At 39.9% G+C, this 25,760-nt stretch overlaps 3 protein-coding genes across 3 annotated transcripts; 1 reads left to right on the forward strand and 2 right to left on the reverse strand.

Annotated features, from left to right (window-relative positions):
* Positions 1-407: 407 nt before the first annotated feature.
* LOC117816161 (zinc finger protein 90-like) lies at positions 408-5,295 on the reverse strand. Its single transcript, XM_034688320.1, has 3 exons — positions 4,080-5,295; positions 2,347-2,661; positions 408-1,674 (listed from the first exon to the last, which is right to left on the reverse strand). The coding sequence occupies exons 1-3, from the start codon at positions 4,606-4,608 to the stop codon at positions 1,112-1,114; spliced, it is 1,407 nt and encodes a 468-aa protein (XP_034544211.1). The 5' UTR covers positions 4,609-5,295; the 3' UTR covers positions 408-1,111.
* Positions 5,296-8,595: 3,300 nt separating this feature from the next.
* On the forward strand, positions 8,596-15,050 carry avpi1 (arginine vasopressin induced 1). The gene is made up of 3 exons (XM_034688321.1): positions 8,596-8,849; positions 10,816-11,227; positions 13,868-15,050. Exons 2-3 carry the CDS (start codon positions 10,887-10,889, stop codon positions 14,070-14,072), a joined length of 546 nt encoding a protein of 181 aa, XP_034544212.1. The 5' UTR covers positions 8,596-8,849; positions 10,816-10,886; the 3' UTR covers positions 14,073-15,050.
* Positions 15,051-16,327: 1,277 nt separating this feature from the next.
* Positions 16,328-24,013, reverse strand: pi4k2a (phosphatidylinositol 4-kinase type 2 alpha). Its single transcript, XM_034688812.1, has 9 exons — positions 23,500-24,013; positions 21,140-21,340; positions 20,921-21,052; positions 19,479-19,632; positions 19,331-19,392; positions 19,132-19,231; positions 18,867-19,000; positions 18,620-18,679; positions 16,328-17,515 (listed from the first exon to the last, which is right to left on the reverse strand). The coding sequence occupies exons 1-9, from the start codon at positions 23,836-23,838 to the stop codon at positions 17,354-17,356; spliced, it is 1,344 nt and encodes a 447-aa protein (XP_034544703.1). The 5' UTR covers positions 23,839-24,013; the 3' UTR covers positions 16,328-17,353.
* Between the last annotated feature and the right edge of the window lie 1,747 nt (positions 24,014-25,760).

Consider the following 25,760-nt stretch of genomic DNA (forward strand, 5'->3'; position numbering starts at 1 on the left):
GTCAGAAAACTCATTACATTTTCTATTTTCAAGTTTTTTATTTAAAGTTTAGCTACTATTCTCGTCAATATTTTTTACTATAATGGGTCAAATGTACTTATTTGAGATAACTTAAAAAAACGAACATTCTGGAAGACATCTCACGGCCCCTCAACTGTGTCAAGCGACCCCCCAGTAGGTCCCGACCCACACTTTGGGAACCCCTGGCTTAGACTGCCGACCCCGGATTAACGGAAGAGAATGGATGGCGACTCTGTAGAAGAAAGAAAGAGAACATTGCATCTGCCAAAACCAGTGACTACTTCAGTAAAAGCCCTCCCTACCCCTGTTTACATTTAACATCAGACCTCAGAATTAAGGCTTGAAAGTGGTATACACTAGGATTGATATAATCAAACAAAGCTGATATACTTCGGACACTTTTTGAGCATTTCCTATACTTTTATTTAAGTTATTTTTTATACATTATGATCAAAATAACTTAAAGACACACAAACAGAATGAATCATTTCAGTGTATGGGGTAAGTATACTTATTTCCTGTAAATACCTTTATAAGACATGTTTGTAAAAATGCCACTTCTATGCTCCACACTCATCACATCGCTACAGTATATTTACTTCATTAACAAGAGGACACTGGTTTATATCTGATATAATAATGACATTTGGTTTGGTAACATTTATATGATGATTCTGTGACTTGAGGAGGAGATGCTCTCTGGATGAAAGCTTTAAAACAATACGTTCTACCTGGATGTGCAGACCTGAGGGAGGTGAAACAGTAAGGACTAGAGAGACATTTTTATTGAATAGTTGTCTATTACCTATCAGTGTACGAGGAACCCAGAGACACTGATATATGTGGGTGCATCAATGTCTTCACAACCTGATGTACCGCCCTTGTACAATGGTTACCTGTAAAATGTTACCCATTTTGTATTTCTGTATATGATTGAAAAGCAACATTCATGAAGCCTTCCCTGTATCATATTGACACAACTTCAGCTTCAGGGTTGGAAGCAGCCTGTAAAACCCAATCAAATAAATATATTGAGCATTGTATAAAATCAGACATTACTGAGCCTTACATTAGTCCCACTCTTCTGTTGCTACTTGCTGTGTGACCGCTGATGGAATTTGAGCCCCCCACAGTTCCTGAAAGACTTCCCACACTGTCCACAGACGTACGGCTTCTCCCCCGTGTGGATGCGGAAGTGTCTGGTTAACGCCCCGGAGTGACGGAAGCACTTGGAGCAGACGGAGCAGGTGTACGGCCTCTCTCCCGTGTGGATGCGGAGGTGAGTCTTCAGGTTCTCCATGCGGTTGAACTCCCGGTTGCACTCGATGCAGCGGAAGGGACTGCAGCCCGGCGGGTAAAGCTGCAGCCTGGTCCTCTTGCTTCCTGCCACGGGCTGCTGGAAACACTGGTGCCTCAGCTGACACTGGCTGTAGTGCTTCCGCAGCAGGCTGGGCAGGTGGAAAATCTGACTGCAGTACTTGCAGGCGTAGAGGTTGCTGAGGTTGCGGCTGGTTCGATCGCGGGCTCCATAAACCTGTGTTGTGGATTCTGGGATGGGGGCGGGCTCTGCTGCCGGGAAGATGTTTGGAAACTCCAAGGAGAGAGGTGCAGTTTCTGATGGTGAGACGAGCTGGGAGGTTTGATTTGGAGCAGCTGTTGGAAAGAAAATGTAAAGAATTACACGTCAGAGGAAAACTGGAAGAGATTTGAAAACTTTACCTAACATCATTTAGAGGCAGACGATGGATGGCTAAGTTTGGATATTTTAATATGACTTTTTTAGTAACAGTGAATTATTTCCTGACAGAATTTTCACTTTGTTGGCAGCCTTCTTAATCTAATCAGTCAAATTGACTGTGAGCATTCAAAACAGGAATATGTTGCTCTGTAGCAGCCACACAAAAACTCTGACACTTTGGCATCAACACCTGAATGCATGTGACTTTGATCAAACCTGCTGATAACACACTTGTAATAGACCTGCTTATAACTACTCAGGCAATTAATTCAAAGGTATCTGTCTCGATTACATTTGATTAAATGTAGCAGAGGGTTAGGGTTAGGATTGGGGGGGTTCTTGTTTATATCTTTATTTTAATTTATTCTATTTTAAGTTGTTTTTATGTACAGCACTTTGTGTTACAATGTCACTGTATGGAAAGCGCTTTATAAATAAAGTCTGACTGATTGATTGATTGATTGATTGATTGATTGATTGATTGATTGATAGGCTCAACATGTTGACTGTTATTACTTCCCTGATCTGAATATTGAATGTGTTTCTCTAAAGCAGACATTCGGTGTTGTTTTGTTCATCTTTCTCACCCTGAGCAGGTCCACTGCCTGAGTCTTCACTCCGATTATGCAGCACTTCTGTTTTCCACTCGTCCAGCATGTTGGACTGAACCGCTGACATACACTCGGGGCTGAAATCCTCTTCTTTAATAGAGTCTAAAAAACAGATGGAGTCATCGTCCTCTTCTGGAGTCTCCTGCTTTATTCTAACCCTCTCCAAAGCTGACTTGTCGTCCCCACAGGGAAGTGGAGGGGAGTAGTGGTCCTGAGCGTCCGGGTCTTGACATGTCGGCTCAATGTGGTCTACTCTTGTCACACACGCGCTAGGTGTTACTTCACTGGCTTCTGTAACAGAAAACATCACAGAACAGATGGCATCAGAACTGGATAAGAATACAGGTGGTTGGATTTTTTTTTATTTCTTTTTTCATTCTTATAAACTGCAGATACTTACGCAGATCTCCTGTGAGGGCTTTTAAAAAGACTATAAACTCCATGGAAATCATATGTATTAAAATGATCTACAAGAACTGATTTTAATAATAATATGATGGTAATGATCTCAAAATAATGCTTGTGCTCACCAGTCTGCTCTTACATTTTTTGCAGTCTTAAAGCAGGGGTTCCCAAACTTTTCAGCGTGCGACCTCCAAAATAAAGGTTGCCAAAGACTTTAACCCCTACTGTCCCTCAAAGTGATTTAATGTGACTTCATTTAGCTGGTCTGCAAAAAATGACCCTACCTACATGAGCATGTGGCTGTGTTTCCTGTGTCATTATGAATTAACCTGCTGCTACTGATGCTTTATGTAATTAACTGTTCACTAACCCTAAACTTAGGATTCATCTGGCAAAAAGAAAGGCAGAAAACTCATTACATTTTCTATTTTCAAGGTTTTATTTCAAGGTTAGCTACTATTTTTGATGATATTTTTTACTATAATTGGTGAAATGTACTTATTTTAGGTCATTAAAAAAAATCAACATTATGTCATGTACATCTCACGACCCCCCATTTTGGGAACCCCAAGTCAGAAATAATGAAAGAACGGGAACTGAAATAAGATTAACCTTTCCAAGCATGGTTACCTGTGTAGGATTAGGATTTTAATAGATGTCTAGCACTGGAAAATGTAATGCACAAGTATGATCGGAGCAGCTTCTTCCCTCAGGCTGTATCCCACATGAACAATCATACTGTAAACCACTAAAGACTCCTGTGACTGATCACATACATGTACAATACTTTGATTTCCGGTGCAATACCTCAATATCCATGATGTGCAATATTTTAATATATTCCATAACATATCTTATTATTATATTCATCTACTACATGTGCACTCTGGCTTAGGCTAATTTAACTTATTTCACGTCTTTAAAAGTACTTCTATACCTTTCTTTGTGCAGATAGTATTTTTATTTGTATTTAGAATTTTGGGATTTGTGTTTAGGTTTATATATTTATTGTCCTTACGGTCTTGTTAAGTACCAGTGATCCAATCACCATGTCAAATTCCTTGTGTGTGCGAGCTCACTTGGCAATAAAGCTTTCTTGAATCTTGGATCTCGACCAAAGCATTATCTCTTCCTGTTTAGCATGCTTACTGTAACAGGTAATGTTTGTCCCCTTTCATTTTGCACACCTGTGTCTAAGAATGTGTATCCAGTCAGCACCATGTAGTTTATACATGTGTCAAAAAGACTCTACATGATTATAATCAAATGAGAATAAACATCAGGATCAGGAAGCTGTTACACACCTACAGTGAATGATTCACATCCATTATTTCTCTCTGAAGCACCACTGATAAGCTGGATCTTCACTTCTCTGGATCTCTGCTCCCTTCTTCTCCTCAAGTGTTCACGTTGGGGGTCAGGATGCTGGGGGTGGTCAGGATGTTGGGGGTCTGGATGCTGGGGGTGGTCTGCTCTGGTGATACCTTTGACCCCATTGCGCACAATGAGATTCGGGCTCTGCTGCTCGTACTTTGAACAGGTCGGTTGATTTTTGAGTTTGGCTGCATTCAGGAGCCGGTCTGACTCCAGCAGTGCTTCAGCTTCCTGCAGTCTTTGTTTGAGGGTCTCATTCTCTTGTCGCATCTCCTCCCGGATGACTCCTGTTGCCTGACCTACGAGCTTTGACACCTCTTGCACTGCGATCTCTACAGCGACTTCAAACGCTCCATGTATCGCAGCCATGAGCTCCTCCTGCAGAGACTGAGCTGCTTCTGCCCCGGCTGCTTCAGTCTCAGAGGAGCGCTTTCTAGCCCGGGTCATTTCAGTCTTCATGATGCATTCAAAGACTCGGTCTAATTGTTCCTTTTCTAAGATTCTCTCCCACGGTGCTCTGTTATGGACGCCTCGTTGTAGCGAGACGGTCTGTTTGTGAGCCACGCCGAAGGTTTTACTTCCGGCAACAGCTCCTGACACCTAGTGGGGAAGTGACTGAACTCCACCTGACACCTAGTGGTGAAGCAGCTGAACTGCACCTGACACCTAGTGGTGAAGCAGCTGAACTACACCTGACACCTAGTGGTGAAGTGGTTGAATTGCAACTGACACCTAGTGGTGAAGTGGCTGAACTCCACCTGACACCTAGTGGTGAAGCAGCTGAACTGCACCTGACACCTAGTGGTGAAGCAGCTGAACTACACCTGACACCTAGTGGTGAAGCAGCTGAACTACACCTGACACCTAGTGGTGAAGCAGCTGAACTACACCTGACACCTAGTGGTGAAGAGGTTGAATTGCAACTGACACCTAGTGGTGAAGTGGCTGAACTGCACCTGACACCTAGTGGTGAAGTGGTTGAATTGCAACTGACACCTCTAGTGGTGAAGTGGCTGAACTGCACCAAGTAAAATACAGGGACACTGACTAGTGCTTCTTCTTCGATTGGTATTCTGGCAGGCTGTACACTGCAGAGTGGAATGCTGCCCTCCTCACTTTTCAGCCTGCCACCCTCACTGTCCCTCCCTTTGTTGATTTTGTATTACTTATATATAATTTGTTAACTTGTACTCAAATACTGAAGAAAATGCAATAAAAAAAGTTATCTAAAATAGAAAATGTTACCAATTATAGTAATAAGTAGACAAAATAGTAGCTACCTTAAAAATAAAACTTTGAATATAGAAAGTGAAAGAGTTTTCTGCCTTTCTTTTTGCCAGATGACTCCTAAGTTTAGGGTTAGTCAACAGTTAATTACATAAAGCATCAGAGGCAGTAATTTAACTCATAACGGCACAGGAAACACAGCCACATGCTCATATAGGTAGGGTCATTTTCTGCAGACCAGCTAAATGAAGCCACATTAAATCACTTTGAGGGACAGTGGGGGTCGCAAGTCTAGATAGAAAAAAGATAGAGAAAACCAGATCCGATACATCTCTGAACAATTGTCGCCTTTCATGTACATATCTGCAACAAGAGAAAATGACATGCTCAATTGTTTCAAATGACCTACACTGATATAAACCTTCTGAATGTTTCCCTATAACTCTAAGATAGTTGGCTAACCCACAGTGCCTCAGTTGAGTCTGGTTAGATCACTTCATCCCTTCACCCAGTTTTTAAACCCTATCCTTTTCTGTTTAATTGATGGCTGCACAGAGAAATAATGTTTTCCTCTTGTGTCACTTTAGCTGTAGTTTTTATTTACAAATACTGAACCATTCACATTTTCCCCATTGAGACATCAACCTCAACTGAGTCTTTTAGCAGAGACTATTTTGCCAATCTATCTGCTATGTCAATTCCTTCTATCCCTGAGTGGCCAGTCACCCATAAACTCAACAGAACACCCTGATTTTGCAACCCTGAGCAGGCAGCATAAAATCTCCCACAGCAGGTCAGGACGAGCCCTAGATGTCCCATGTTGAAGAGCCAACAGAGCAGCTGCTGAATCCAAACATATTATGCTTGTAACCAGTTTGACCTCCTCTACCCACCACATAGCCCAGAGACTTGCCAAAAGATTGGTTGAAAAAGTTGCAGACTTGTCAGAAATGCGGATGCTACTGACAAGAGCAATTGAGAAAAACAAGTTTATTACGGATGCACAAAAAGGTTCTGAAACATTTTAAATGAGTGTGAGCGATGCCTCCGGAGCCTGATCTATCAGCCACGGCTTTTGTACTCCTCCAGGTGGGACAGGACCCAACCTGAGGGTCCCAGGACGGCCAGAGTCATCACAGTCAGTACGAGGGCAGATTGCTGCAGGAGAAAGCTTTATTTTAGTAAACATTATTATTGCTAGAAAATTCTAATTATGTTAAAATGAAGTGTTTGTCCGACCTTCTGACAAATAAAGAAAGGGAATTAAATAGCAGTTTTCAAATGAGTTTTAACTTGTATCATATCTGATACATCAGGCATTCTGGGGCAATTTATTGCTCAAAGATTCTTCTTTTTTAAACAAACTAAAAGACAATTATTTACTAAAGGAGCCATGGCAACATTCAACTAGTCATAAATCATCATGATACAGCAGGTTGCATATATAAAAATACAAAATAGTTATATTAATAAATTAACTTGTTATCTCAAGAAAACAGAAAATAAATGTATTAAATCATGTCCTTTCAGGGCTTCCGTAGAAGAGTGACTTCAGGTAAGAGGAAAGTCCTATTTTCAGTTTCTTTAATTGTTTTGTTTTTTTCTCTCAAACAGTGTTTAGGAAATTTTGCCTCAGTAAAGAATAAAAACAGATTTTGTAACAAGTCATTTAACTTACAGGTTGAAGATCAAAAACACAAAAAATGATCTTCGTCTCTGGATAAAATGAGATAAATGATCCCATTATAGAGAAAATAAGTAGAGATCTATAGATAACCAGGAAATTAACTTGTTATCTCGAGAAAAAAAAATAAAGAGAGAAAATACAATGTATTTAATCGTGTCCTTTTAGGGCTCCCATAAAATATACCTAATTAAGTCATTTAAACATTTTCTGTATGATGCTTTATCAATCCATCAATCAGAAATCATTTGTAAAGCACTTTTCATGAAATTAAATTGTAACAAAAAAGTGATGTACGTAAAAAACACTTAAAATAGAATAAATTAAAAATATAAAAAAAATTAAAATAAAAAGACTCCCCATCCCAATCCCAACCATAGACTGTAAATAAAAATGGACAGCCCCATTTTTTAAACTCTAATAATTAACGAAAAAGAAACTTTTCAGGAAAAAGAGGCCTTGAAAACAAAACAGTCAAATACTAACTACATATCACCACAGCATACGGATGTGAGAAACATTCATATGACGTGTATTTATTTTTTAAAGTTTGACTGGGAGAAGGATTTTTTGACCTATACTGCAGCCAGCCACCAGGGGGGCAGACACTCTGCTGAAAGCTTCACCTCCAGCCAGGCGAGCTGAACCCCTGATCCAAACCCAGGCCCCGACTCCAAACCCACCCCACAATCCTAAGGTTAAGAACATGATACATGCAAAAAAAATTAAAATGATATTCTAATAATAAAATAAACGAAAATTAAAACAGAAGTTGCTATAAGGAATGCATAATGTATGGAATGTAATATAATGATTGACAGATTTGCAAATAAATTACCTTATATAACTGCTGTATATATTTTGATACACACATTTTCAACACGATTTGACTATAAATACAGTTATGAAATATTAATTAGTTTTCAATCCAGTAAATATCCCTTTTGATGTTTCAGTAACAATTTAAAAGTTTGTCTTACCCAAACTTTTTCAGAATTGGCAAAAGAAAGCTAATTGTTGAAACTCACAATTGGTCCAATGTGATCTTTAGGCGGTTTGCCTTCAATGTAACCTGCTCGTTGTTGGATCAGGACTCGTGTCCGGGGAGCAAGAGCCCGGCGAGACCTCAGCAGTCCAGTAAAAAGCCCAAACATGTCCTTCTATGAGTAAAGACAGCTCCTCAGACACGATGAAGACAGTGGAAGAATTGAAGCTGCATCCACGCACGCTTATTCACAGCCCTCCTGTGACACACCTGACATTTCCTTAGTTTTAATTAGGACGCCTTCAGGATCTGTAGGAAAACACACAACTCTATGGTGGTCCAGAGTAATGCGTTCAAGAACACATAAATGAAAATGACTCCTTGTCTCTTTATTTGTTCACACTCAGTTGAAGAATTATTTGATAGAGAGATCAGAGTTAGAAGTGACTTCCCTGCAACTTTGCATGATACAAACTATAGCCTATGTTCTTCATTTCCATAGGGGCGGACAATCGGACCACCTACTTCCTTCCTTTGGTCTTGTTGGCCTCTGTTTACAACTTCACAATGACATTTTCTCTTCTTACTTTTCACGGTGGTTCTTGTATTGAGAAGAGCACCTCAGCACCAACGTCACTCCTGGATTAGCCTACCTTTGATTATTTCACTACCTGTCTGAGCACCAGTAGAATGTGGGTCGACTTGGCATTATCGGGCAGATCACTGTCTGGATGCCGCTTCAATAAATAGGTTATCTGTCTGGCTGCTGGTTAGAGTCTGTCCGGTCACACTACAGGCGACAAGGTAAGCATCTCATCATTCTGTGATGTTTGAGGTTATTTTGAGGCTTTAATAGTGTAAACTAGTAAACTTTTTCTTGCTCTAATAGCCTACAGCTGAGAATAATACCAGATAGGATGCCTCTATCTAATTACTAAGGCACCTGAATGTGTTAGGAACATGAGAATGAGTTGGCACATTACTGTAATAATGTTATTTCAATATGTCATGAAACTGCAATTTAAATTGGCAGCATAAAATGGTCTTAGTCTAATATTTTAACTCTTATTTGTGTATTGACTGTCTCTAATATGTGCAGGAACAGACTGTGAACTGAGATGTGCATGCAACATCAGACTAGTGTTTCAAAGAATAAACCTGCATTAGAATTTATTTTTACTTTTCATTTTTGTGAAACATTATTAGGAATGGATTTACTGATATGTTAAATAATCTATTATGTAAAAACTGTTTAGCCTGTCTGTTATGAATAATTGAATTATCCATGGCAAAAAACAACAGTCAGTTATCCAGTCAGATGTGAATTATTCTGATATCAGATTATATTGATTTAGTTGTTGCAAGTACTTGATTATGTTTAAATGTTGTATTTAATTGTAAAGCTCCTGTGAGAAGTGTTTAGCTGACATTTGCACTGATGCCTTCTAATGAGCTGTAAAAGCAAACAAGACCATCTGTTTAAAGACTAAATATTTATGTACAGTTGATTTTTATACCTGAAACCACTGCTGCAGGGTTCAGTTTAAATAATAATAATAATAATAATAATAATAATAATAATAATAATAATAATAATAATAGGGTTTATTCATAAAGCACTTATCAAAACAGATGTTACAAAGTGCTTTGTATCATAAAAAGCCACAATAATAAACATGAGGCAGAGACATATAGCGCTAGCAAGACAATTTATGAGGAACAGCTGAATTAAAGAGTACAAGAGAAACTACTAAAAGCAATTAAAACAATAAAACATTTAAAATCAGTAAAACGAAGCAGATGAATCAAACTGGAAGGACCCTTGAGATGCCCCTTTGGCTCATGCTGCTGCTCCCCTCCTCTGTGTGTTTCAGTGCTTGTTTTTACCCAACATAACAATTCATTTTACTTTATTTATTTTATGTATTTATTTCAATTTATTTGTTGTACTTGGTATTCTTTTTTATTTTTATTTTATTCTATTTTAATGTTTTGATATTAGGTGGTGGGGTATTTCTATTACTCAGTATATGTCATCACTGTGAATTATTACTGTTATATTGAAAAATTCATAAATAAACTTTGTTTTAAAAAACATCTGTACAAATAAACAAATAAAAACAATGAGTGAATAAAAGAAAAATATTAATGAAAGTAAATTAAAATAAATATAGCATCATGGATAAAACAATATTACAAGAAGGCCTTTTGATAAAAAATATAGGTTTTAGATGTGATTGAGAAGAAGATATTGATGAACTGTATGCTGCAGTAACAGTCCTTTTTTCTCTTCATTCTCAAGATATTCTCAATGAGAGACACATTTCACTGCTTGAAGGTAGCAGGGTTAATTGTTGTTAAAACTCAGTTCAGCAAAGACATAAAATGTATAACTCAACACCACTTTGTCCAGAAGAGTTCCTGACATCAACACAAACTGAAGCTTTAAACCAATTCATTGAAAAAACAAACAGTTTAATAAATAGAGGTTAAAAGATCTGAACCTGCAGCTATACATGAAGAGGATTAGTGTATGGGTGTTTAAAGGCGTGCACATTTCAGGAAGGAGCAGATGTGGTAAGACAGTTTTTGGCTGCAGTCATGGAAATGTCTGATCACTCCTGGTGGCTCAGCAGTCAGCGGGTCAGACACTAATCAAAGGGAATGAGGAGCAGTTTGAACCAGGCTAGTCCACTTCACATGTGTTGGGACTGTTTCATTCTTACTCTTTGTTTCACCGGCTCCTCATCCTCATTTATCTTCCTGTCAGCACCTCCCCATCCTCGGTATTGCCCTTTTTCCTAACATCACCAGCTATAAGCTGCCCACCCTCGCATTGTGATGGAGGATACATTATCAGTCTCCTCTGAGACCTGGAAACGTTCCAATCGAAGAGGAAGGAAGACAGGCTGGTCCAACATCTTTACAGGTGTGAACCTGCACCAGCTGCACAGACTGTTCAGAAGAGCAGGAGACAGACACTCTGAACATCGGGCCAGGCTGGTGTGGAGGGACATGGATAGAGACACAGAGGGATCAGAGGAGGAGGAAAAGGAGAGACAGGATGAGGCCCTCTTGGTTCAGGCCTTGGTGGGGCTCCGGGTCAGATCCAGGAATAAAACAGGAATGAGAACACACGGAAACAGAGACCGCAAGTGGCTCAGAGCACCAGGATATCTCAGGTAAGTGACTGTGTCAAATGTCAAGAGGCCGGCAAAACATAAAGAAGGGATGTGAAAAGTAATACATACATGATGAGTAAAGATAACGAAGAAATAAAGTAAAAAGCATTATATTGATCATAAAACATTCTTCTTATAAAGCATTTATTCCTCTTATTAATCAGTATGAATAAGGGTTTGTCTAACTTGACTCAAGACTCCCTCTGCGTCTTGAAATGGAGCGTGTAAATTATCATGTGCCTAACAAACTTAGCATGACCTCACAAGACTGTCCTCCTCTCTTCGCATACCTCCACACCACACAGACAGACACACACACACACACACACACACACACACACACACACACACACAAGTTGTCATAGTTTGCTTTCGACATTCCTCACTGAGACTAAATTAGATTAGTTGCAGAAGTAATGAAGTGCCACAGAATGTGTGGGTTTACAGGGCTGTGTGTTCACGACAAAGTGGTGTACTGAAACTTTACCAAGGAGTACTTTTGGGTATATCTTATTGTATATTTATGTCTAGCATCATAAACATCAGATTTATTAAGTATAAAACCCCTAAACACTAAGGACACTCCATCATCTTCTGCTAGATTTTAACGCTAATTACCGAATGTTAGCCTCCTTAACATTAGCATTTTAACATTGAAAATATGGTAAGCAAGGAGGATAACAATGTTTACTATTAGCTCAAGCTGTCACTGTGCTTTTGTAGTGGTCTCTGTGTTTGCAGCACATTTCTCTTTCTGAAGATTGTTAGGTCGGTTGCAGACTGTCTACCCGCGAGCGTGCAAATGTTCCCACATTTCCTTTTTCATAGATTTGTGTCAGATTTTAATCCCCCTTTCTCCCAATTTGGTAGCCAATTACACCCAACCTGTTATCCAGTAGCAATGGACTACCGACGGAATGTAGCTTTTAGCTGAATCTGATGCGCCCTTCTCTTTGTTTATTGCAATCATTTGATGTAAGTGCACATTGTCCTTTTAAATAAACAAACTTAAAGTTAGAGTTGGCAGCAAGCGGCAAACTCCGGTCTCAAACGATGAAGCCAATGCGGAAGTGATATAAACTGCAATACATCGAAAATCCGCTTGAGGCTGGCTGCAGAAACACCGGAAACCACATAGATATGAATGGGAAAAAGACGATCTTTGCAGCATTAATAAACATGTTTACAGCCTGGTTCAAAAAACGGCTTGGCCCTACAACGCTAATCTCTCTAATGGCACACACTGTCCGAGGGTGAATTTTTTCTAACGTGACGGTTAAGAAGATATTAAGATTATGAGTTTTGCCCAAATAAGGACACGACTGACGTGACTCCCGGTCAGGAACACACAGCCATTGGCTAAGAGACTCACACTACGTCACACTCTGCCTAGTTGAGTTCCGCATTACCAATATGGCTGCTGCCGTCGATTTGCTTCAAAACAGCTCCCAGGAACAGATGGGTGACGTCACGGATACTACGTCCATATTTTATACAGTCTATGGTTGGCAGTCACGGAAAACTAGCATGAATTTGAATGTAGCATTTCCTCAGGACTCTGTCTACTCTGTCTAACCCCTCCCCCCCTCCCCTCGGAGCTCCTCCAAAACGACGCCCCCGCTCACATGCACGAGCGCCGCTGATTTGCGACCATATGATGGTGACTGATTCAAAGCCAGTCCTGTACTATGTCAACTCATGTCTCACTCAGCAGTAAGAAAACACCAAAACATTCTCATAGTGAAAGTTAAAAACACAAACAAACATGAAATGTACGCTTTGGAGGAGGCGGGCAGAACGGCAGGAAGGGATTTGATTGGTTTCATCATTTGGCTCCTGATGGCAGGGATTGGTTGGTGTTTTCCCAGGTTTACTCCGGCTGTAGATAGCAGCTTTTTTTCACTCTTTTTTAAGAACACATTATGTGTTGATTACCATCGGGACATAAAGATCATTTTAACCAGTATAAGAAAAAGTGGATCTAAATCTGACTACCAACCCCAGCTTAACTAAGTAGCACAGAGGCCTCGCATTGACTAGCTGTAGGTCAGATCAGTCGAATGAAGCGCAGAAACTGATTTGGAAAATTTGGAAAATGTCCTAGAGGTGTGGGAACATAGGAATAACCCCGTCTATGCTTGTCGGCTACTGTAGATAACCTGCCATCCAGCTGTAATAACAGCTCAAGATAGAGCTTCATGATCGCCTCTATGTCCTCTACATGATGTTACACAACAATTAGGGTAATTTTAAGAGTTAAAATTCTGTTCCAATAAATAGTTTTGTCATTCCTGATGTATTTAAGTGCCTGAAGTGTCTAAAGCAGTGGTCCCCAAACTACGGCCCGCGGGCCGGATACGGATAAAAGCAATTTCACAGCAAATCTGTAAAAATCAACCTTAACTTGCAAACTCTGCATTCACTACAGTCGTGCCTACATGTGTGGCTGTGCTTATCTCTGAAAAAGTAACTCTGTCAGCTTGTTTGATAATGTCAGTGGTTCACACTTTCCACCGCCCTCACACATTTAAAAAGGCAGCAGAGTGCTTTTGTGTTGTCAATTATACTCTAAGTTTAACATCTTCAATAGGCCTGGAGTATTTTTAGCTCTACGCCAGAGTTAAAATATCTCTCTTACAGGACTGTGGAGTCACCATCCAACTCTGCTGATGAAGAACAGGAGACCGACACACCGTCCAGGCTGGAGGAAGAATCTCTGCTGGAACCTGGCCAAGACGTCTCAGAGAATCCGAAGCCCTTCAAACCCAATGCTCAGAGATTGGATCCATCAAGAGAGGAGTGTGCCAGACCGTCTGAGCGCTACCTACACCGCATCCTCCACTGAAACAGACCAGAGTCATCATCACTCAGTGGTGCAACGCAATGAAACCAAAATCATGAACTGGAGGGATGATTTTGCAGGAAAGGACAGACTGAATGAAACCTTATGCTAATATACATTCAACATGTTAAACCCTAACCTACAGAAATAACACTAACAAGGCTGCGGTCCGACCATTACTCGTGCCCAAGCCTTAGAAAATGTAGATGTGTTTCTGTTGGAGAGGATATAGCAGCCGACAGATGGAAACAGATGATTGTGTGAGAGCGATGCAGCTTTGGCAGCACACCAGGTTGAAGGAGTTTCCTGTGCAGTTGGTGTTGAAATAACGAAAACTCAAGATGCATTTACATTGTACGGAAGAGTATTACATTCCCATTAGAAAAAAAATCGGCTCTGTTTTCTGAATTAACGAGATAACAGGCGCCTCAGTTGCACTCCTTGAGGACCGGTATTTTTAGCAATTGTCTGATTATCTCATGAGTCAGCACGCAGCCAGCTTGGATGAATTTCAGATGCATCATCTTAAATCCTTGAAGCATGCCGTATGTGCTCAGCTGATCCTGGAGAAATGCTGCAACGTCCAGCAGATCAGAATTGACCTAACGTCTAAACAACTGCAAAGACCTCAGGTCCTTAACCCTATAACAACAAGCTTATCATATTTGATACATCAGTCTGTGAGACCTCTACATCATCAGTGTCATATATTTTTTCTGACAAAACCTGATGTATACAATCAAATATATGCAGTGCACTGATAATCCACAAGGTGTGAGTAATCCATGCACCAAAGGGACGTCACTTGAGACATCCAAAATAGCAGCCAATTTTGTCTTAGAGAGGAAATATACAATAATTTTAAAGGAAACTCAAAGTTTAATAGTCTAGAGAATGTTTTTAATATGTTTTAGTTTTTCTTTAATAAAAGAAAAACTTTGTGCAAAAAAATTGCACCAAAATACCTGATACCCACTCAAATATGACACAAATTAAAACTCATATATGAAAATTGATATTTAATTTTTTTTTTTTTTTTTGTCAGAAGGTCCAACAAACACTCCATTTTCATATAATTAGAATTTTCTTGCAATTATTTGATGATTCAGGCTTTACAGGGTTAAAGACACAAGTACTCCCATTGTCTTAAACCCAAAGCAAAATAAAACTTAAGATTAATTGGAACAACGGGGCATGTTTACTTCCTTGTGTGACTCTGAAGTGCTGTTTGGATTTTACATTAGTGGTTTGCCTTTAATTCAGAAAAACAGAGCTGTTTTTTTCTTTCCTCATTTGAATGTTATACGCTTCAATAACATTGTATGAGTTATGATTTTTGTAAATAATGCTTTCATGTTAATATTTCAAGCTTAATCAAAGAGTTTTTCTAGCCGAGGATGTTTGGAGTTTTCATTTCTTCTCAATAAAATAAAGTCGTGTCTCAGTCTTTTAAAACTTTTGGTCACTTGGAGCGTCAGAAACAAGCTGTAAACACAACACTGACGTAGGGTCAACTTTTGTCTGTGAGGGCTCTCAGTCTGCAGGTCATGGAAATTCAAAACTTGATCCGTAAGGCGACTGGACTCCGTAGAAATTCTTGAAGATGTTTCGCCTCTTCTCTCCTCCGAAAGGCATCTCCAGTTCTGACCAGACTGGGGAAGAGCTAGAAAATAAAAGAGTTGTGGGTGTGTTCAGGTAGTCACAAAGGGTCCAAAGTATGGTCGTTATCCCAGATTCTGGCAGTCGTTCGTCTACCTCCTGGCAGTCGTCAACTTCTGTAGTTGCTAATCATTTGACATCCAGTGTATGTATAGCAACATTAGCATTAATGTAGAGTCTTGTCTCTGGCCACCTACCCACCAAAAATCCAGTAGCCTGTTTTCTTTGTGCTCCAACTTTGGAGTCAACCAAATCCAGCGGGAAAAAGGAGCTCCATAATTTCCATGAGCTTGATGCCCGCTCTGTGCTGTGGGTCAGAAAACATTTGCCTGTTTTAAATGGAATCAATACTGAAGAGAGAAGTCAGATTGAATCAGTAAAAGACACGTTACTGAACATAAACTGAGTCTAAATGTGCCTTAGGTAAAAGTCTCTGAAGCAGACTTTTCACACATTACAAACAGTCTTTACTCCATTCTTAATATTAAAGTATTTATTAAAGCAGCTTGAACCATGAGCCATAACAGATTATTTTGTGTATTGAATTGTGATTATTTCTGACTGTACATGTTTCATCACAAACACACACATATTCTGTATTAAGGGAATATGTTTTAATTATAATCTATCATTAAATATTACATACAAATTATACAGTGCATTGCCACAATACATTTCATGTCATTTCAGTACAGCAGGAAGTTACTTTGTTTCAGTCCACCTCACGTCAGGCAGAAAACGAACAGAAATCAACTCGGCTGAGACGAACAGGAGCGTGTGGGCTGATGGCGGCTGACCTGTCCTCGGCCTGCTTCAGAGGAGGGTTTTTTTTTTCTTCACCGGTGGTTTAACTCATTAGTGACAGAAGGAACATTAGGCGAGCCACTTAGCTTGACAAACAGCTTGTGCCTCTGCCTTACAACATCACCCTGTGTACTCATAGATCCAAATCTAAACAGTTAGGAGGAGCAACATGTTACTGTGAAACCAGTTCACATTTGTGTTTACATAAAGTTTACCAGTATCTGAATCCTCAAAGGTTAACCACCTCGAACACTTTTTTATTTTCCGTGAAACAAAATGTTGATCTTCAGTAGTTGCACTGCTGCTCTCACCAGCCCGGGGCTTGTAACTGCACAGGAGGGAATATGCAGGCGAATATTAAAAGGCAAAAGAGGTATGAAGACAAAAAAAAAATATGGAATGCAAACAGCTCCCGTCCTAAAAGAAGAACGAGAAGCTGTCGTGTGAGCAAACATTACGTGCACCCAGGAAGTCTGAAAGAAAAGTCCAACCTCTCACTGAAATCTCTCTCTCTGGCAGGAAGGTTCACAATCTTCATCTTTGAGTTCATTTTTCATTGACATCCACACACACAAGGCACAGAGGCGAACAGAGAATATATGTTATGAGATTCTTCCTCTTTCGGCCTCATCTCTCCATCCATAAACTCAGTCTCAAACCAAAGTATCCACACAGGACGGGTGATGTTTATTTCCATGTCCAGGACAGACTCGTGCGCTCTCAGATAGTGTCCTTACATCCAACAGTACATCATGACTCCTGGCTTCTTCCCTCACTCCTGCTTCCTGCTGCTCCTCCTCTTCCTCATCATTGTGGCGTTCCTACCACCAGGTGAAGAAAGGTCTTCTGCTCTGGAAACTCTGTGTGTAAGACTCACTGTTGGCTCTCTGAGGCGCTCTGGCTGTTTCGACGATTACTGGGGGCATCTGGACCAGCTGCAGGGGAGTTTTACCGTCCTTCAGGGCTTGGCACAAGTTGAGGATCTTTGGATTGAAGGAGGAGAAATAAAAACACTTTCAATACTTATGAAAAAGGGAGACTGTCTTTTTAGATTCCTCTGTAAAAGAGGGAAGAGGAAGATCCACAAATTTAACTCCAACATCCCACACCTACTGTATGTAACAGGTGTGAGGACGACGAAGGTCCATTTTACCATTGCGTATGGAAATGTCCAAAGATTAAAGAATTTTGGGATGAAGTCGGACGTGTTAATGCAGGAGTTTTTATCTTTTCAATTAGTTGTAGAACCAATGTTTTCTTCTTGGTATATACCCAAAAGGAAGTAATATGACCCGCAGAGAACAGGTCTTTGTAGACCTCTGCATATTACAGGCTGAAAGAACAATAGCATTAAGTTAATCAATTAATTACTTTTTTTCATATCTGTTTAGTCCTCTTTGTATTTCGAGCCTGTCATGACTTTTAATGACTCATTTGTTGGCCATAGACACCAAACTTGCTACATTTGCAGTGGTGTTTTTACTACTTTTGTTCCTGTCTGTGTCCGGAGATCCTACGTGTAATCATGGTAACATTGTTTACATACGAGATCAGCTGTTAGCAGCCCGTAGCATGTTGATGCTAAACCATGCTAGGCTATAGTATGTATAAAATATGGACTTATTATCCATGACGTCACCCATCTGTTTCTGAACGCTGTTTTGAAGCCAATCGGCAGCGGCAGCCATGTTGCTTCTGTCGAGCCAGTGTGACGTTAAGAGGTGGAGTTTGAGCCTCCTAGCCAACAGCTGCAGCGTTTCCACAGTAAGCTGTGCCTCTCATTGGAAGACTAGTAATCTCAATATCTTTGAAATTGCCGCGTTAGAAAAAAATTCACCCCCCTCACAGTGAGAGGACATCGAGAAATGAGCTATCCAGACTACATTTTTATATTTTTAATTTTTATATATTTTTTTATTTTAAATATATTTTTCCCTTTATTTTATAGATTTGTATATATTTGCATGTGTATGTATCTACTTTTTTTTCCTTACAAATAATTTAATTGTAATTGTGTGTCTTTGAAAATGTTTAAATATTCAATAAACATATTGTTAAAATAAAAAAAGTGGGAAGAGGAAACTCACCTGCCCCCTCATGACAGCTACTTGTTTATGAAACTGTCCTCTGTCAAAACCCGGATCTTTCTGTGAAACAGAATACAACAAATCATGTTAGATATGCGTGATTGAAGGCACAGATATGACTCATCCCCTCCTGGTCTTGTTTTTCACATATTTCTGCATCTATCTCTCATCCAGATTCTCACTCTGCACATGCTTAAATAAAAACCCCTTCAGCTGCATGAAACACACAATCAGAGACCCTCCGTACCTTAAACAATTCGTACAAGTCCTCTTCCAGGTCTTTGATGAAATTTGGGTCGGAGAGTTTGGGCAGGACCAGTTCTCGGATTTCCTGCGAGAAGGGAACTTTGGCCTGGGACAGCCACGCCCAGTAGAAGGGATCTGTTGATCGGACAAGGAAACTGAGGCTTACAAATCGTGCACACGTCCAGTGAGGCAGAAAGTGAATGCATTCCTTCAAAGCATGAAGAGAGCAGTGATTGATTCAACAATAAGACGATGTATGTGCTCACAGGCTCTCCAGGAGTCTGGGTGTTTGAGGGGGAAGGCGAGGCCGTTGTCTATAGCTGCCAGCTTGATGATGGGATCCTTTACTACCACCCAGTCTGTGTCCTACAGGAGGAACAGGAGGAACAGGGACGCGGGTATAAAATAAACACAGATTCAGGTCTGTTTTTAAAAAATGACATCACTGTGTTCATGCGTCCTTACCCTATTTCCTACAGGGTCCATGGGACAGTCGTACTTCAGCAACCAGTTGTCGTTTCCCCGGTCTGGAGCACCAAAATAAAACGTGTTAAATACAATCCTTCTATTAGGACCAGAAACACACGAGGTGCTGAGCAGGGGGAGCAGGTACCTGTGTTTCTGATGATGTAATCGAGGACTACAAGCCGCTCAAACTGAAGCTGAAGCTGACGGTTGGTGTTTTCAGGCAAAGGGTCTGCTTCAAACCTCCGCAGCCAGAAATCTGCATCTTTGTATCCATCCACAAAGAGCTGGAAGGAGCCGACCTGGACAACGAGGAACAGATCAGAGTCTTCATGTTAGTGCAGCTGTTTGAGTGTCTGAGTCACCTGTTTCTTACTTAACCAGAACCGAAAAATACTCTTCTTAAAACATACTTTTATCTTAGAGCCTTTCCTGATTTTATCTGAATTTATCTATTTCATTTTATTTTATTCTATTTTATTTTATTTGTTTTATTTTATTTTATTTGTTTTATTTTATTTTATCCGTTTTAAGAAATATATCTTTAAATAATTGAATTCCTTCAGAGTTCTTTCAGGGGGATTTTATGTCTTTTAAAATATATTTTATTTCTTTATCTTGACTTGTGTGATTTTAAATAAATTTATATGAACTGCCTGTTTTATTTTGCAGCCCATGTGAAACACTGTGTAACTTGGTTTTTGAAAAGTGATTTACAAATAAATTATTATTATTATTATTATTACTTTCTACAGTATTTTGTAAAGATTTTGTTCTTTTGCCCAAACACAAAGTGACTTGGCCCTTTTGTTCCTTGGACCTGGTAGTGAGTCTGTCAAACATAAGCCCCCTTTTAAGGCAAGACCATTGGACCCTGTCTTTACTGTTTGATGGAGGCACGATACATTCAGACTAAACTGATCAACTTTCACCAACTAACAACGTCCAACATATTTAATAAGCATTATTTTAATGGACAGAGGTAGAGACTTTATTAATCAAACAGATTATTGGCATTCTGAGATGATCTGCAGCGGTCGATTAAAAAATAACCAGATAATGTCTGCAGACTCGTCAGAGTTTGGTTGCTGCCAAACAAAGTTAGCACTTTCCTTTATGTCATATTTGGCCATTCTGCAATAAATGTCCTCAATCACCATCAGCTTTCTAAAGGAATGTTTTTCCCATCCTAAATGACAGCATATCAACTCTGAAACAGGGAGTGGCAATGGTTTGATATAAAACCTTTAATGAGGTAGTGAAAAATGCAGTTTAATGCTGCATTTAAATGTAGTATACATCATGATCTGAAATCTATAGCATGACCCAATGTAATTTTTATTTCATGAGTCAATTAAAGATCCACCAAAAACATGTTTATGGCTAATTTATCCAGGTATATTAGACAGTAATGTGCATAGAATAATGGATGTCATTACAATTTGTTTTTTTTTTTCAACCAATGGCAAAAAAAACAACCTGCTCTCTAATTATCAACGTCGGTCATTGAGAAACGATGTCGGTCGACCACTAGACAGAGGAACAGGCCATTTAATGTAATCGCCTGTGTTATACAAATCATCGACTTACCTTTGGAGGCAGCCCGATCCTGTGGAAGCGCTGGCCCACTTTTGGCACCTTCTCCAGAGCAAGCCTCTTTCCTCGTGATTTGACCCGGTCTATGGCACTGTAGTTGAACGTTTCACTCGCTAGGTACACCACCTGGAGTGGAGGGCAACAATGAACTGCTTTAGAGGGGGAGGAGTTTGGCAATAGTTATTGATGATGTAGCATTGAGTCAGTCTGCACCTTGGTTCTGGGAACGATGTTGAGCTCCAGTTTCTGATCCACCAGGCTGGCCCCGGCTTCTGAGAGATAACCCTGGTTTAAGACCAAACAGTCGCGTCCGAAACAGCAGGGACAGCATAGTTTCTGCAGCCACTTAGTCCACTTTGGGTTCAGCTGGCCGTAGGGCTCTTCATTCTTAGGTTTGAACACACCGATGATTTTCTGTGAAAGGAGAAGAAGAAAGGTCAAATAGGGGAAGAGAGGCTGCATGTTTCATAATCTGCTCATTTCATTAATGGACAATATTCTCAATTTAAAACAACTAACGATTTAAAACTACATCATTATTACAGTGAAAAGTATCACTACTGTAACACACTTTAGATCAGGGGTTCCCAAACTTTTCAGCCCGCGACCACCAAAATAAAAGTGCCAAAGACTTGTGACCCTCTCTGTCCCTCAAAGTGATTTAATGTGGCTTCATTTAGCTGGTCTGCAGAAAATGACCCTTCCTATATGAGCATGTGTCTGTGTTTCCTGTGCCGTTATGAATTAACCTACTGCTACTGATGCTTTAGCTAATTAACTGTTCACTAACTCTAAACTTAGGAGTCATCTGACAAAAAGAAAGGCAGAAAACTCATTATGTTTCTATTTTCAAGGTTTTATTTCAAATGTAGCTACTATTTTCTTCGATTTTTTTTACTATAATGTGTAACATGTACTATTTTTAGATAACTTTAAAAAAAAAAACATTCTGGAAGACATCTCATGACCCCCCCATTTGTGTCTCGCGACCCCCCAGGGGGTCCCGACCCACACTTTGGTAACCCCTGCTTTAGATGTCTGAACCAAGATTGAGTGCAACAGTAAAATTGGACTCAAAGCATGTTCAGAAAACACTAAAATTTGGGTCCCATGTGACTTTAAGGTTGCATATAGAAAATCACATGTTGTGTTACGCCAATTTGACACACACACACACACACACACACACACACACACACACACACACACACACACACACACACACACACACACACACACACCGATTACAACATGAAACTTGGTCATTGAGGAGAATTATACACTCACAGAGAAGTAGCACATGACCACTAAGCACACTGGTGACTAACCACAGAAACTGGTCAAGCTGCGTGTGTGTGTGTGTGTGTGTGTGTGTGTGTGTGTGTGTGTGTGTGTGTGTGTGTGTGTGTGTGTGTGGTTGGGGGGGGGGGGGGGGGGGGGGGGTGATAAGAATCTTACACAATAAAGACCTACTCATTTCTGTTTCTTTAGGAGAGTAACTAATGTCATTTAGAGGAAGATGTGTATTTACTTCAATAGACTGACTACGCTTTAGGGGACATTTTGAGGGAACACGCCACATGGTCCAAAGACTCACTTCCTTATTCCAGAAACACACCGAGCACGACACACACTGCAGATCAATACACATTGATTGGACGGTGTCTGAGGCTTGCTCAAGACTTTGACTGGACGGTTCCAGCACTGCTGATCAAAGTTTGAAGTCAATCACCCGTCGTGATTAGAAAGAGCGAGGAGACGTCGTGGCAAAATGAGAGACACGCTCTTAAGTGGTTGGTGTGTTGACTGTGTGTTCCTGGAATGTGAAGCACTTTGTGGAAAGGAAAGTGAAAACTACAGCAAATAAAGAGTGTGTGGTAATCTTTCATTGAGTACTTCAGACTCCTCTTACTGTCTGACACAAAGGTGGACATGCATCTTATCAGTGACTGTTGTTTTTGTTGACGTCACTGCGACCTCTTTTGGGAGATGGACTTTCACTGACACACTAGGAGCACCTGACAGGAGGATCACTGGGCCTGCCAGCACAGCAGAAGTCACTCTGACAATGAGAGCACTTCAAGAGGAGTTATAATATACATACTTTTATCCCAGCCTTCCCGGATTTTATCTGAATTTTATTTGACTTTATTTTATTTTAACCGACTTTTTGTTTTACTTGTGTGTTTTTATGATCTGCCTGTTTAGTTTTAAAAAAAAAACATTTCTATTTATCATTGTAAAGGAAGATCAGATCTAGCACTAAGCTGAGCTGTCATCTGATAAACAGCTGTTATTTGCTCTGTGAGTGCTGTTTTTTAGACTAATGACAAATCTTCACTTTGGAGATCAACAAACTTTTATTCTTAAACTTGAGATTCTGCAGCCATGATGTGTTTGCATGCCTTAAACCCTATTTGCTAAGTCATCACAGGCTAGTTTGTGGAGGCCTTTTCTGGAGGAGACTGATACTTTAATAATAAAAAAGGTGCTAAAGTCATTGCAACACTTCAGATCAGTGAATAGAAACCAGGACCAGTGCCCTGTAGGTTAAAGTAAACAACCCCTCTTACCCCCTGTGAGTCTTTGACAAAATAGCTTCCACTGGACCCCTGATAGATCCTCTCCGGGTAGATCCCCTCCTCTATGGCCCTCTCGGCCTTTCGGATGATTTCTCTGAACTCGGGATCCTCTGGGAACTCGTTCTTGTGCGGCTCTCGCGGCGAGCTGCCCCGGTCCCGGTCCAGGAGCGGCTGTCTCTCCCGGCTGAGCCCCGGACTGCCAGCCGGGATGCGGACCACTGAGCCCGGTGTGCTTCCAAACGCGCCCCGGGGGCTGGTGGGCTCTGTGGGGCAGTAGTTGAAATCACCTGAGTCCCGCAGCGGAGAGACAAGCGGACTCGTCTCGTCCATTGTTTTGGTGAAGTAGGAGTTATATCAACTCCTGGAAGATGGGGGACAAAGAATAGCTCGGTAATGGAGGGTGTAGAGAGTGGGACGGTTGTTTTGTTGGCTAGCACTGACGCTGGCTAACAAGGAAACACAGGAGGGAAACAGAAAAATCAGATGACTGTCAGCTTCCGGAAAGAGGCGGGGCTTAGTGAGTGTTTTGTTCCTTAATCAATCAGCGTTCGAATGCTCCTGTCAACAATCCAATCCCGGGCGGTGATTGGACGCAAATGTCCCGCCCACGGAAGACACGTGACAGCGTAGTTAACCCAATCAATTATGTCCTTATAAAAAAAACATTTGAATCCCTTTACTGAGAGCCAAAATCCTTTTTGAAAGCAGCTTTTAATCCTAATTCATAACTCTCTGCATTATTTTGGCAAAACTGAATCAATAATGATCTGATTAGAGGCCACAAGCTGTCGCTAGAGATTCATTTAATCAATGCAAAACAGAATATGTGGACTATTGTGTATGAAATGATTGCATTGGGTTCCCCCCACTTTACTATAGATGAAACAAAACAAACAATGGGTACATTCAGGAACATCATACATAAACAATCATTAAGGAAACAGAAACAATACAGCTTCATTTGGTAATTTAAGGTAAATGAGAAAATTATACATACATTGAAAATAAATAATAAAGTAGCCTAAATAATAAGTTAGGAAAGGGAATAATTTTACAATTCACTGAGGAATGCTTTTAGGGAATCATATATTCTAAGTGCTCTTTGTCCTTTCATTATTTTCAATGATTTTAGGTACATTTGGAATAATTTAGAAAAACAAGAAATTTGGGGGGAGATTTCATCGTCCTGTTTTTATGAATGAAGAATTTTGAGAGGCACAGGGTTATGTTATAGCAGACTTCATCACTTTTATTTTTTAATATCAAACAAAAAGTTATGTCATTTATTGAAAAGGAAATTGGAATTCATCTTTTGATTACTTTCTCCTTCACTTGTAAGGTCAAAGGTCAGAAACGGTAATATGAGTGCAGTTTGAATGAGGGTTAATGAACAATACTCCAAACACGTGACTTCCACACCTAAAGATAACCAATGTGTGCTTTAAATATCCGCGGCGTGACATGGGTGTCATGGATGCAGATCCTGATCAGGCCTTAAATCCATGATTAATCCTAATGAGTAACTAAAAATTAGGTCTCTATCTCAGATCTCTGATGTAACCATTCAGTGACACCACTTTTTTTTCTTTATTTGCTTCTGGGGTTTTTTTTGTATGGTGTTTGGGCCTTAGAATAAACTTATTCTCATTTTTGTGGATCTGGTCTATGTCTCTGGTTCTGTTTTTCTTGTTTGATGGAAAAACAGTTGGATCAGTTTCAATCAAGATGTACAGTTAGCAGCCTTTAATATATACTCAACTCAACTCAACTCAACTCAACTTTATTTATATAGCACCTTTCATACATAAAAACATGCAGCCCAAAGTGCTTCACAGAATAACAGAGAGACAGAAAACAACAGAGATGGAAAAATTATAAAAGGCATAATTATAAATATAATACTTAAAAATAAAACAAAACCAATACAGTAACATTTATAAAATAAGAAATAGTGGGAATAAAAGTTAAAAATAAGGTAGAGTTAACAAGATCAGATGAATACAAGAAATAAATAGATAAATACATAATTAAATAAGGTAAATTAATGTTAATGCAAATACTTACATAATTTAACAAATAATTAGAATATATCGATTAGCTGTCACTCAACAGGCGGACAACAACAATAGGACAACGTTGCCCTCCTGTTGCAAAGTTGCCCTAAAAGCAAATCCATATGCTTTTGTTTGGATGTACTGTGTTTCAAAATAACCGGTTTTTGGGGATAAGTATATGATGGTGGGTACCCTATT

The sequence above is a fragment of the Notolabrus celidotus genome, chromosome 7, assembly GCF_009762535.1.
Source record: "Notolabrus celidotus isolate fNotCel1 chromosome 7, fNotCel1.pri, whole genome shotgun sequence".
Classification (NCBI taxonomy): domain Eukaryota; kingdom Metazoa; phylum Chordata; class Actinopteri; order Labriformes; family Labridae; genus Notolabrus; species Notolabrus celidotus.